This window comes from Tubulanus polymorphus, chromosome 4, assembly GCF_964204645.1.
Source record: "Tubulanus polymorphus chromosome 4, tnTubPoly1.2, whole genome shotgun sequence".
NCBI classification, from domain to species: domain Eukaryota; kingdom Metazoa; phylum Nemertea; class Palaeonemertea; order Tubulaniformes; family Tubulanidae; genus Tubulanus; species Tubulanus polymorphus.
In genome coordinates this window covers 14,809,550-14,821,708 of record NC_134028.1, presented here as the reverse complement: position 1 = coordinate 14,821,708, position 12,159 = coordinate 14,809,550, and the positions used below count along the sequence as shown (strand labels likewise).

The 12,159-nt window shown below is 36.1% G+C and overlaps 1 protein-coding gene and 1 long non-coding RNA gene across 2 annotated transcripts; both read right to left on the bottom strand.

Moving 5' to 3' along the window:
- Positions 1 to 2,156: 2,156 nt before the first annotated feature.
- Positions 2,157 to 2,884, bottom strand: LOC141904684 (uncharacterized). Its single transcript, XR_012619178.1, has 4 exons — positions 2,807 to 2,884; positions 2,622 to 2,726; positions 2,410 to 2,553; positions 2,157 to 2,340 (listed from the first exon to the last, which is right to left on the bottom strand). It is a non-coding gene; the product is annotated as an uncharacterized LOC141904684 (long non-coding RNA).
- A 2,702-nt stretch (positions 2,885 to 5,586) lies between these two features.
- Positions 5,587 to 8,316, bottom strand: LOC141904624 (uncharacterized). Its single transcript, XM_074793245.1, has 11 exons — positions 8,278 to 8,316; positions 8,113 to 8,165; positions 7,935 to 8,005; positions 7,746 to 7,834; positions 7,566 to 7,640; positions 7,330 to 7,399; positions 7,141 to 7,254; positions 6,681 to 6,749; positions 6,291 to 6,332; positions 6,147 to 6,188; positions 5,587 to 6,044 (listed from the first exon to the last, which is right to left on the bottom strand). The coding sequence occupies exons 1-11, from the start codon at positions 8,304 to 8,306 to the stop codon at positions 5,952 to 5,954; spliced, it is 747 nt and encodes a 248-aa protein (XP_074649346.1). The 5' UTR covers positions 8,307 to 8,316; the 3' UTR covers positions 5,587 to 5,951.
- Positions 8,317 to 12,159: the final 3,843 nt, after the last annotated feature.

Here is a 12,159-nt window from a genome sequence, read left to right as displayed (position 1 = left end):
CACAGTCTTTCTACACTAATTGCAATGATTAAAATTTTACATAAGGCTTTATCCATGTTTGAAGGATTGTTCAATAACAGTTACATAAGCTAGATAGAGGAAATTTAAATATTCAGGCCCAGCTAGTAAGCCTGTCTTTAAGGAGCGCAATTGGATTGATTAAGATAGGATCCATTGCGCGTTGATAAAGAATCAATAGATATTGCGGCATTCTAAATTAGATTACGTATTTAAAAACCGCAAGTTTAGGCGTTCAATTGGTCCTAACATTCATTAGAAACATCAAAATGATACAGCGTTTCGATACTCGTCATAAAGTACATTGGCTGCATCAATTTGGTGAATTTTATATGGCAAGCACAATTTTTCTAAATTTGTAAATGTTAAAGGAAAGTTTAAGGTGCTGGACCAATAATTATCTACACATTTGTTTGGGTCAAAAATATGCCTCCACAAGGTGAATGATATGGCAAAAATTAAGAACATTCCAAATCAAGACACATGACAGTCATTTTTGGGGGAAGATGTAGACTTTTCCCACCATAATTCGAACTTTGAATATTAGTTGTTCTTTGTATCCCCTTTTCAACATCCTTTTTGCGCCGTTTAAGGAGGCAAGGTTAGCAGCCATCCTAATTTTTTGGTGAGCTTCCTTAGTTGCTAGCTCATTAGCAACCTTAACTCTCTTTATTGGCAGCTCACTAAAATCAAATCCCTAGAATGGAAGTGGTGCATTGGTTAGCCAGCTTAAAATAAGGCCAAATGTAGTAAGTAGAGTTTAGGTTATAGCAAAGTGACAAGTTTTGTGCATTGTTAAAAAGGCTTACTTGCGAAGTGGTTGAGGCATTTGGTTCCATCTGAAAAAAGTTGAGTGATATACAGATATGAAAATTGGTAAACACTGCACTTGCAATAAATGTCGATTTTCTGACACTTGAAAAATTGTTAATTTTTTAAATATACATCTCTTAGAAATGCCACAAAGTTTACATTAATGAAATACTGTAAGTATCCCTTTATAAAATGCAAGTTGGCAGTTATCTTTTCTCAGGACAAGATTTCAATGAGCCTTATTCTGCAGGAGACGAGATAGACATATTTGTATTTAAAATTAAATCGAATATATACACAAGATAATCAATCAAGCATGTACACACCGTAATATCTTCATCACTCTGAATTGTTATGGCCTATGAAAAAGAATATGGATTACTGATACTTGTTAAGTATTATAAAAAAAACATGCATTAAGATAATATCTACAGCCTGGCTCTGTTTACAAGATGTTGATTAATTTTGAAAGGTATTTTGACTTTGTGATACTACTGTATTTGAAACTTAATTTCTTACTACACCCTACAGGGCCATAGGAACGAATTGTGGCCCATAATGACGGCGTAGCAGGCACAAAGCACTAAATGGTCATAAAATTTTGAAAAATTATATCATTTAGGTACATTCTGAGTACTTCCTGGTTGAAATTAGGAATGATATAAGCTCACAGTTTCACCATTTCTGCCACTACGTAGGTACTATGGAGACCTACCCTAGGCATGTAGGAAGTCATAGGCAAGAGTCAGAAAATGGGGGGGGGGGGCATGGCTCCCCGGTTCCTACAGCCCTGCCCTAAAATAGATTTTAGTGAGTATTAGTACATACTTCTGCATTGCCCTCCTCTTCGTCATTATGTTCATTTGACTATAATCAAATACAATTTCTTATAAGGACTGAATAATGATATAAATACCATTTGCTGAAGTAACTACAAATTTTACCTGAAGTGCAATATTTGGGGGTTTTTGCCCATACACACATTCATAGGGGGTACATTTTATTCGTGTGGAATACGTAGTGTTGATCATATCTAAAGAAGCAAAAAACATTGAGCATATAGGGGAAGCATATTATGAATTAATCAAGATATCGTGTTCAATTTTACTTACACATAATTCGTGGTAAATAATGATGCCATGGAAATTCTCCTTTTGCAGTGAAAGACGCTTTGAATGAGGCAATTTTATCAGCCACGATACGATGACCCCGTTCTACTAAGCCCTGGCTCTGGGGATGACGAGGTCTACCATGGACAATTTTACAGCTGGAGGGCCATTCAGACAGAAGATCACCCAGTTCCTGGTCAGAAAATTCACCTCCATTATCACATTGAAGAATTTTGGGCAGCCCAGTAAAACTGAATAGGATCCTGAGAGCATCTTTCACATCAGTCGCAAATTTCCCCTTCAAGGGCCACAGAAAATGAAATTTGGAGGCATGGTCAATAGCATGCAATATGAAGCGATAACCTTCTGTTTCTTGACGTTGCATATCAATCAAGTCAACCTGAAATGAATATACATGTATGAATTAACGATAATAGTACTCAGACCTTAAATAAAAGTTATGTCTTACCTGAATTCTTTCGAATACATTTTGGCTAATGATCGGAATGACTGGGGCTCTGCCAGTTTGCGATGATTTCAGTGTGCACACTTTGCATTTTTTCAAGGTATTCCTTACATGAATTCGAATGACACCGAAGTAGTTTTCTTGAACCTGAAAGTTGATCTTTTGAATAAGTGATTAAAGATATGATTAACTAAAACCTCAGGGAATAATTTTACCTTTTTAAATGTAGCATTCTCTCCACCATGCCCAATAGCCTCGTGACAGGATAATATGATTTGATCAAAATCTTCCAAAGGGATAACTCTGAGTTTCCTTGAAACCTGAAACAACCCATTTGGAGCAAATGAATAACTTCTGTACATACTGCAATAAAATGATATTTTCCATGTAAGATACGTACATCACTTTTGCATGGTGCAACTACATTCTTATCACCGTTTTCCTCCTCTTATAAAGTAAAACCTTTGGTTTTGACCTGCAAAATAAGACGAAGCATCACTTCATAAATCAGTTCTATTATGAGAAAATTGTAGTGATACAAGACGTCAAGCATTCACAACGAGAACATTTACCTGATGTCGGAATTTGGCTAAGCTTTGGCTGTTGGGAAAATAATTCTTAACATCTGGATGCATTGGGTTTTCAAGAAACTGTTTGACAACATCCAGATATTCTTTATCCATAACTGAGCTATTTTTGGCTAAAAAATGAAACACCTCTATTCACATTCATACATAGGCCTAATGCCTTATGAAACCAATCATTTTAATTTGTGGCCTAGCAGTAAGGAAAAAGATTCATTCCCACCAGGAAATCATTTCTGATTTTATAAAACAAAGGTATTTTATAAAACAAAGGTGAGAATGTATCTGAATAACCCATGCTATCTTAGCTTACCTCTTTTTTTCACATCAGATCTTTTCACATCATCTGTAATTCTGTTATAAAATGAATGAAAATTTATTGTAGCGAATAAATTGGCCAGCTTTTAGTCTCAAGTATCTTACGTAATAAAATGAACAATTTTGTATCCTAAAACAAACTAAACCATAAAGCGAATCTTAGGTTTAACCACCAGCATTTGTGGGCATTGAATAATATTTTGTACCAATTGTGCTCTTTTTTTAATCAATAAAGTTTTCTTGGTTAAACTAGTTAAACTGACAACTTCGAAAAATATTTGACAGCCAAAATTTCAATATTCAACACCCCCTGATGAACAAATACAGCAATAGATGACACTGACTTTTAAATGCCATAGTGCCAATCAATTGAGCATATATACCATAATATTCCATGGTTAACATATAGCAGAAGCCATCGCCTTCTAACTCAACATAACCATACCATATCATGGGCTACCAATGTGCAATTGATTGGGTTAACAAAATATGCATACGTACCAATATAAAGGGAAAATATTAAATTTAATATCAAACTATCCGTGGTGGGGAGAGAACAAAAGACCACAATTCCGAGCAAGGAGATGTATCCTACGATAATGCAGTCAATTATTAAACATTAAGACTATCAAGACCTGTTGAAATTTTTCCTGAAAAACCTTTTAGAATATAATAAGTTTCATAGATAGACTTACTTAGATGATGCTTTCTTAGCAGAGTCATGTGCTTTCTCTGAATGATCTATAGGATTTGAATCTGAAAATCTATCATTAACATGGGATGAAATTCTAGTTTTCTAATGAGCATGTCTCAGTGGAAACGTCATTTCTCAAAACATACTTATCATCATCTGGCATGTGATCACGTGACACAGAAGCTTTAGTGCGACTGTTTGAGGCCTATCAAATATAAAATGTAGAGGGTTGACAAAACTATAAACTACATTCAAATATGGATGCACACAAGTGAGTTCAATATGGATGCACACGAGCGAGTGTAAGAGGAAAAAAATCAAGGGCTATAATCTTTAAAAACTAGGTGCGCAATCAGAGTACGTCTGGAACCAGTCCAGTCATTCAACCAAATGGAGCAATGAACATCGATGAAACTCCATGAACTAGAGGACTGCAGATAAAAGCATCGGTAAATGACAACAATGCTTAGGCCAACACATTTTCAGGGATTTTTCACATGCTCTTTCTTCTTTCTCACGAAAAGGTCAGACTCTAAAAAAAGAGCAATGTCTTTAGGGGGGTGCACGTGCCCTCTGCGCAAACCCCTGGATCAGCCACTGACATATCTATATGTACGCACATATAGTGATTGTCCCTATGGTGCCAGTGAAGCCAATGTAGCATGTCCAAAATATCAACGAAATCCTATGCGCCAGAATCTAAAGGCTTCTTCGTCAGGGCGTGGCTATCTACAAGGGTCCGCCATCGTCAAACAGTCCCGGGGAGTGGTAGTGAAAAGGGAAAATGTCATCCTCTGAAGGTTGATGAATGAATAATGGCCGACTCCAGGAATAAAAGGTCTAAAAGGGGTAAACTAGTGTCCGAGATGAGTGCGAAATCTTTCCCAGGTGACTACATTATCTAAATGAAGTCACTTGACCAATCAGGACGAGTGTCTGCCAGGTACTCAATCAAGTCAGGGTCCTTGACACGATACGAGATCAGTCATCCAAACACCGGCTCCTACTTCTCTGGTCCTCGGAGGTGTAGTGTCATTCCAAATGCCTCCAGCACATCACTACTGCAACCAGCCTCTTTGACTTGCCCTCACTTACTATGGTCTCACACATAAAATAAGCAAATCAAAAGAGACTTAGTCTTGAAAGATAAACAATATGAATAATGAGAGAAATCTCACAATAGATTCAGCCAAAAATGTTAAGTTCTTGAGTAAAATTCTATATACATCGGTATAATCTGATGATGGCTAATAGTATTTAGCATATATGTTGCTCAAAATATATACCACTTTGCTATAGAACTTTTCATTTTGGGCTGATTCTATTCTGGGATTTCTCTCGTTAGGCATTGGCTTCCTCCTCTCCTGACAGTGAAAACGAGAAGAATTATAAACTTAACATATATCGATTATTATTTCATAGTTAACTTGTTCATTTTACAATTTTACAAATAAAATATGCGAATAAAAAAGAATACAATTCATAAATGAGTAGAGAACTATACATTCATCTTAGTTTAATAATCCTATGTACATATTGCACATGACTGGATACAAGTAGGCCTAGCCTTCTGAAATTTAGCATGATACACTACATCCTCGCACTAATAAAGTAGAGTAAAATGGGCCGCCAAGTTCCACAAAAAGTTTTAACTCTTAAATTGATTTAATTTCTTCATTAATTCAGTTTATCTTTTTTTGATCGATTTTGGCTTTAATCCTTTTTGTGAAACTGGGCCCCAGATGGATGGAATAATTAGAAATATACGTACCCGGTAATAACATTCTAATCCTTAGCCATCACATACAATTTCATAGCGATACAATAATCTAAAGGTGTGAAAATGATCAGACTCCATTGCAAGATTCAAGATTCAAACAAGTCACACTGATCTCCACATGAAACCGACCATTTTCCGACACCCGAAATACAACATCTAAACCTACAACTCATAAACACATACAGGGGCGGCTGGGCGACGTGTAAAATGTTTCACATACCTGAGGATCGGGTTGGTGTGAATTATCTGCTGTAGTCCTTGTCTGAAAAATAATATTTAGACTCATTACAAATATATATTGCATCCTAAATTCCAAGTTATGACACATTTTTAGAAAAATCAACGTGTAAAATGTTTCGCATACCTCAAGATCGGGTTGGTGTGAATTATCTGCTGTAGTCCTTGTCTGAAAAATAATATTTAGACTCATTACAAATATATATTGCATCCTAAATTCCAAGTTATGACACATTTTTAGAAAAATCAACGTGTAAAATGTTTCACATACCTGAGGATCGGGTTGGTGTGAATTATCTGCCGTTGTCCTTGTCTGAAAAATAATATTTAGACTCATTAAAAATATATATTGCATCCTAAATCCTAATTACCGTTGTATCGTGCATTACTGGCGAGTTTAACCCTTAACCTTCTGGCAGCAAGATCATTTGCATGTTGATGAAATTAAACTTCCGATTTTTGAAAGAGGGGGTACACTGGGTGGGGTCATTTTTGGGGGGCCCAGCGCGAAAAGTGAAATCACTTCCGGGTTCGGATTCACGAGTATAGGCACTTGCCATGTCTTAAGAGGCCCAGTGTGTCGACTCAGTAGCCTGCAGCAAGTTAAGGGTTAACTACATAAAGTTGAATATTATATGACAAAATAAGAAAGAACACATACTGGTACTTTTATATAAAATAGCATGTAAGCATTCTGGGATAGGACCCAATCCTTATTGGCTCTCAATACCTAAAATAAAGATTAAGTTACGTTATATTGTGCAAATGAACGGAACTAACTTCTCTGTCCTCATTTGATATTATGACAAAAATATACAGGATGTATGCTTGTTTTTCATATAGAGCTCCTGTGGTTCCAAAGGGTTTGTCCGCAGCGATTATTTTATGATAATAAAACTTTTGAGTCACTTTTGCCTGTAATTGCACATTTTGCATTGGTTTTTGTTATATAATGTGACAGAATGGGCATGAACCAGATTAAAGAATTAGGTGCTGCGTCAGAATGGTGATTCGCCTTAGTTATCTGACTCATGTTCAAGACATAGCTGCCAGGTGTCTGATGAATAATCAATAAATGATAAAATATTCCTGGTTGCAAATGATCAATGGATTTACAGTACCTTACTGTCATTTGTTTCAAACCATTTACCATCAATATCGCAAACAAAAGATATATAATGTCCTCCTTCCAAAGAAGAGCCTTGATGAACCGCAACACTGCAAAGTTTAAAATTCTGAAAAATATGTGACAGTGTTATTTATGTGCAGTATTCCTAAAAAACTAGAATATCTTCAGTAAATGAGCATACCTCGTTGTGGAAGCTAAGAACTTCATCAAATCTCACAAAATCATTTCTTTTTTCCAATGTCTTACTGAATCTTAAAAGGACAAGACAGTCTATTAGTTATAACTCCACCAATTAATTCTAGAGATACTGTTCATACCGTATGCCATGCGTAAAATACCATTCTACAGGGTGCCTCAAAAAATGTGTTTTCAGTTACACAAAAGCAGTTTAAGCAAATTGACAGATTAAGTATTTACCTGTTAATTTGAATAGCTAAACATTCAGGAGCCTTCAAAGGTTTAGTAGATTTCCTTGCAACCTTTAATTTGCAACTTCAATGAAAAACGATGGAAATGAAATCATAGCTAAAAGATAATACCTATAAATATGGAATCAGTACTTATGATCACTACATGAAATAAACATAACAAACTCACTGGGAACACTCATAGTCATCCAGTTCCTCACTACAAAAATATGAATTAAGTAACGAGACAAGGGTTGTGACTCCTTTTCCTTTATCCTTCTGAAATACAAAGAAAATCTCTAATGTCATATAGGAACTATTTATAGGAAACATATAGAAATATTCAGCGGTTTAAGGGACCAAAAACACAGCTACACACCCCAAGTGATAGACTGAGGTTTGTGAATCCATCAGTTTGTGTTGATTCAGTAGAACAGGATCTACAGATGACTGAAAGAGAAAGTCATAAAATATTCAAACAGGGCTTACTGATGTGAAAATTAAGTGTAGTAAAAATGAATGAATCATTGCTTGAAAAGCTTTGCTACTTAAAATACCTTTTGTTTGAAGAGAACCATGGAAAAACTTAACAATCTGTTTAAAATCAGAACTGAAAAAATAAACACACATTATATTCATCATCTATCTAGCCTCAATTTTTTGATAACTATAAACATAATTGCATTCGTTCATTCGCTCGTTGCTTCATTCATTTTGTTTACCTTGAATTTTCATCTTCAATTCTACTCATCCAACGAATGAAGAACTCATGGGCATCACACTGACGTCTTGAGTAGAGCCCTATATCTAAGATAAAATGGGGTGAAAATCAGTTTGGTTCAGTAAAGGAAAGTTGAAGAAAGAAGTGAGAAAGAAGCAAAACCACATTTTTTCCAGTTCACCACGGTTGTGTATGAACACCAAACCATCCAGCTCTTCATTATAGAACAGATAGGCAAGTGTCTCATTCCTCGAGACATCACCTACATATTTTGATCATAGTAGTGTATAACATACATGAATAGCATAAAAGTCATGAAGCGAGGCAACATATATAAAACAGAAAACAGATGAAATAGGAGTGAAATATTCAATTTGCACTGGTCATTGTGGTCACCTCAAAGTCTTCAGATACAGAAGCAAGTGGCAATGAGGCTCTAGTCATTTAAGACCCTACTCAAAATTAGGGGATACCTATGGAATTTCCAAGAAAATAACGCCTATGTGACTGTCATTGGTTTGGCAAGAAATCATACTATAATTAAATATCATATCAAAAGTGTTTGATACAGGCTATTCCTAGTATAAGCCCATCTGATCACTTTTCCTGAGATAGGCACATAAAATGTTTTCCTAAATCGCTGCAATAAGGTGAAAAAAGACTTTTGGTGCAACCACACAACTAGGACACCACGCCTACTGGCGAAATGCTTGACAATCTGAAAATAATCAAATACCACATTATTCCGTTATTCGCCTGGTGATCATACTCAGAAACGAATTATGTACCTTGAAACTCACCCAGCACGAATTTCAACACATTATAATGGCAAACCATAATCACTACCATTAGGAAGCTACAGGTCTCAGAATTCAGGGCACAAGTGACCTTTTTTTGTCAAAATATCAAGGAACTTCATTGAAGCATATTCAAGATTTCCCAGCCAGCCATCTGGAATTTGATCAGGCCAGTTTTTGGCTCCAGATGCATCTAAAGTAGCTATTAACCTAATATCAAAACAAACCATTGAAGCATCAATTACAGTTCAATTTTCCACAAATTACTGGGGCCTGTCTACAAACAATGAATGAAAAGTGAACAAATTAGGCCCGCTAGGATTTAAGTCCCAAGTGGGTTAAAAAGCATTTGCATTGTAATGAGACATAATCATGTGGATTACTTAATACTTAATACCCTGAGATGAAGCCTATATGTGTAGAGTATTTACATAGACAATGTGAAGCAAAGAAAATTGATGAAAAACAAATAGGAAGATTATATAATATACCAACCATTTTGCCATTATTCTGTCAGGAAAAGGAAATTGAAATATAAACATTAGGTCAAAAACACTTTAATTCTCAAATTACACAACTAATCTAGTTCATGAATTAGAGATATTTTATTTCAAATGACTAAAAATTGCAGTATAATGAGAAATTTTGATCAAAGTAAATACTTACTAGGCAAAAGACATTTCATGGCACTAGGATTCACTACATGACTAATATTTGCTGATGTACTTCGCAGAACTAGACACAGATCCTCCAGTGTCTGGGTGAAATTATCCTGCTTTACCTCTAAATCAAAGATGTTATGTGTCAATTCTATGAACAATAGGAATGCTTGGCTGTGAGACGATTAGACAAATTAACTATCATCCCACCCTTAAGGCTGGCTTGAGGCTGATTAGCGGGATATGAGATCCTCCCAGTTGCTTCCCTGCTTTTGTCCGGTTCCGATTACTGGCAACTGCACTGGATCACATGGTCATGAGCATTTTGAGGATAGATTTAAATTATTTTGAATTGCGAAATATATTTCCAGTTGAAAAGCAGTTTCGTTAAGACTTTTATCTTTCTGATTCTGTTTTGAATACAATGTGTAAGCGACATCATATAAAGATGGCCGCTCACTACGTAATTCTACCAATTTCGTTTCTAGATCTTTAGTCCAGTCAACTGCAATGCTGGACGTTTGGTTTGCGTTTGAAACTACTTGAAATTACCGGTAAATATTTGTGACATGATACAAATGACACTAATGTAGCAATCAAAATTTGTACTATGATCATTCGGTCTCTAATTGGCTGGTATTCCTGCGCTCAGTTCCATCGCGTCAAGTCAGGAGAGGGAGGTTGTCATACACATAGGATAACATATATACCGGTACCCATCCTTTATATGGGCTAAGCATAAAGTCAAATTATGGCTCCTCACCGAAATTTGATGATGATTAGGCCTATATATCCAATCATAGAACTCATCATGAGCTACAATTTTGCAAAGTGGTGACAATTTTGCAATTGTGGTAAAAATATGCCTAGGTAACTTGACTAAAATTGTACCGATATGCATTAGGCTATTCCTCAGGCATTGATATTCACAGGGCTCTGCCCCAAATGACATCCAAGTCAAGTCACGGGGCCGTATATTTTGGTGCAGCTGAAAAGTAGCGATACTTAAAATAATATATATAGATGATGATAAATATTTCAGTTAGATATATCATAATAGCATAGGCTATATGGTATCTATAGTTAGTCTGAATACCGGTGGTCGTTTCACGAACGCCAGTTAACTTCGAATTCGAAGGTGATAATAAAAAATTCTTCGAATTAGGCATAGATCATTTGATGATTAAATCTGTTTCACTAACACAAATTAGCGAAAAATTAACCAATTCAAATTATCTCAGATAATTCTGAATTAGTTGCCCATAATGCATTAGTCCTATAACATGAACAAGGTTTCATTCATAAATATCGTAGGATTTTTTGGTTGTACAATGAAATTGTATAATTGATCGTTCCGTATTTTCTTTGCAATTCTTTCTCCAATGAGATTTTCAATAGGCCCTAAATCTAAAAATGTGTAGGTGATATATGATAAATATCTTAATTTGCATTTTTGAAATGGGCATCGAAAATTAACCTAAAAATTTTTATTCGAATTGGGCAACTAACCCAAATTAGAGGCTTAATCCCTGTATGTAAAACCGGGCCCAGGGAGTTAGGGTTAGTTTAAGGGTCCGTTTTACACTTAGAGAGATGAAAGGGTTAGGGTAGGGTTGAGATACGATACGTTGAATGCTATATGAATTGAAAACTTACAGCCAGATTGCAAGAACGTATTTTATATTTATATTTAGAGGATATATACACTGGTCCGGGTTCGAATCCCGCTCTATTTTCTCTAAATCTGTTCAAATTTTCTTGAATTTTCAAAGTTTTGCATTTGCGCAGCATCAATTAGGCAATCAAAACAAGTCATTGGAAAAATGACATAGTCTAATAATAAGAAACGCAGCCAATATTTTGCCCTAACCGGCGCGATTTTATTGTTACATTTCATAGCCATTGGGCATTGGCAAAATAGCATATCGCTGTGGCTACTCGTACGGACCCGTACGGATTACTCTGGAGGCTATTCATACGGAACTAGGATCTGTTTCACCAAGAATCTTAGTGTCTGATGTACCACAGGATTGGTTACACTAGGATCGTAGAGCGACGGAGATCACTGGTGGAGACAACTACTGCCAGTGCTGGGTGAAGGATCTGTACGCTAATAACTGTCGCTGATTGGCCGATAAACGCCCGCCATTCAAGGAAAGTGTGGAGAATATAGTTAGAGAACAATAGAGTGGATCAAGCGAGACTCGAACCTGGGCCAGTAAATAAACAGCACAGCATCATACCACTAGACCACTGAGCTCACTGACAGTCAGCCGAATGTTTTGACTAGCCTGACCGTACGAATAATTCCACAGTAATCCGTACGGGTGCGTACGAATAGCCTACGGAATTATTCATACGGGCGCGTACGAATAGCCTACGGAATTATTCGTACGTGTCTGTACGAATAGCCACTTGGTTTACTAA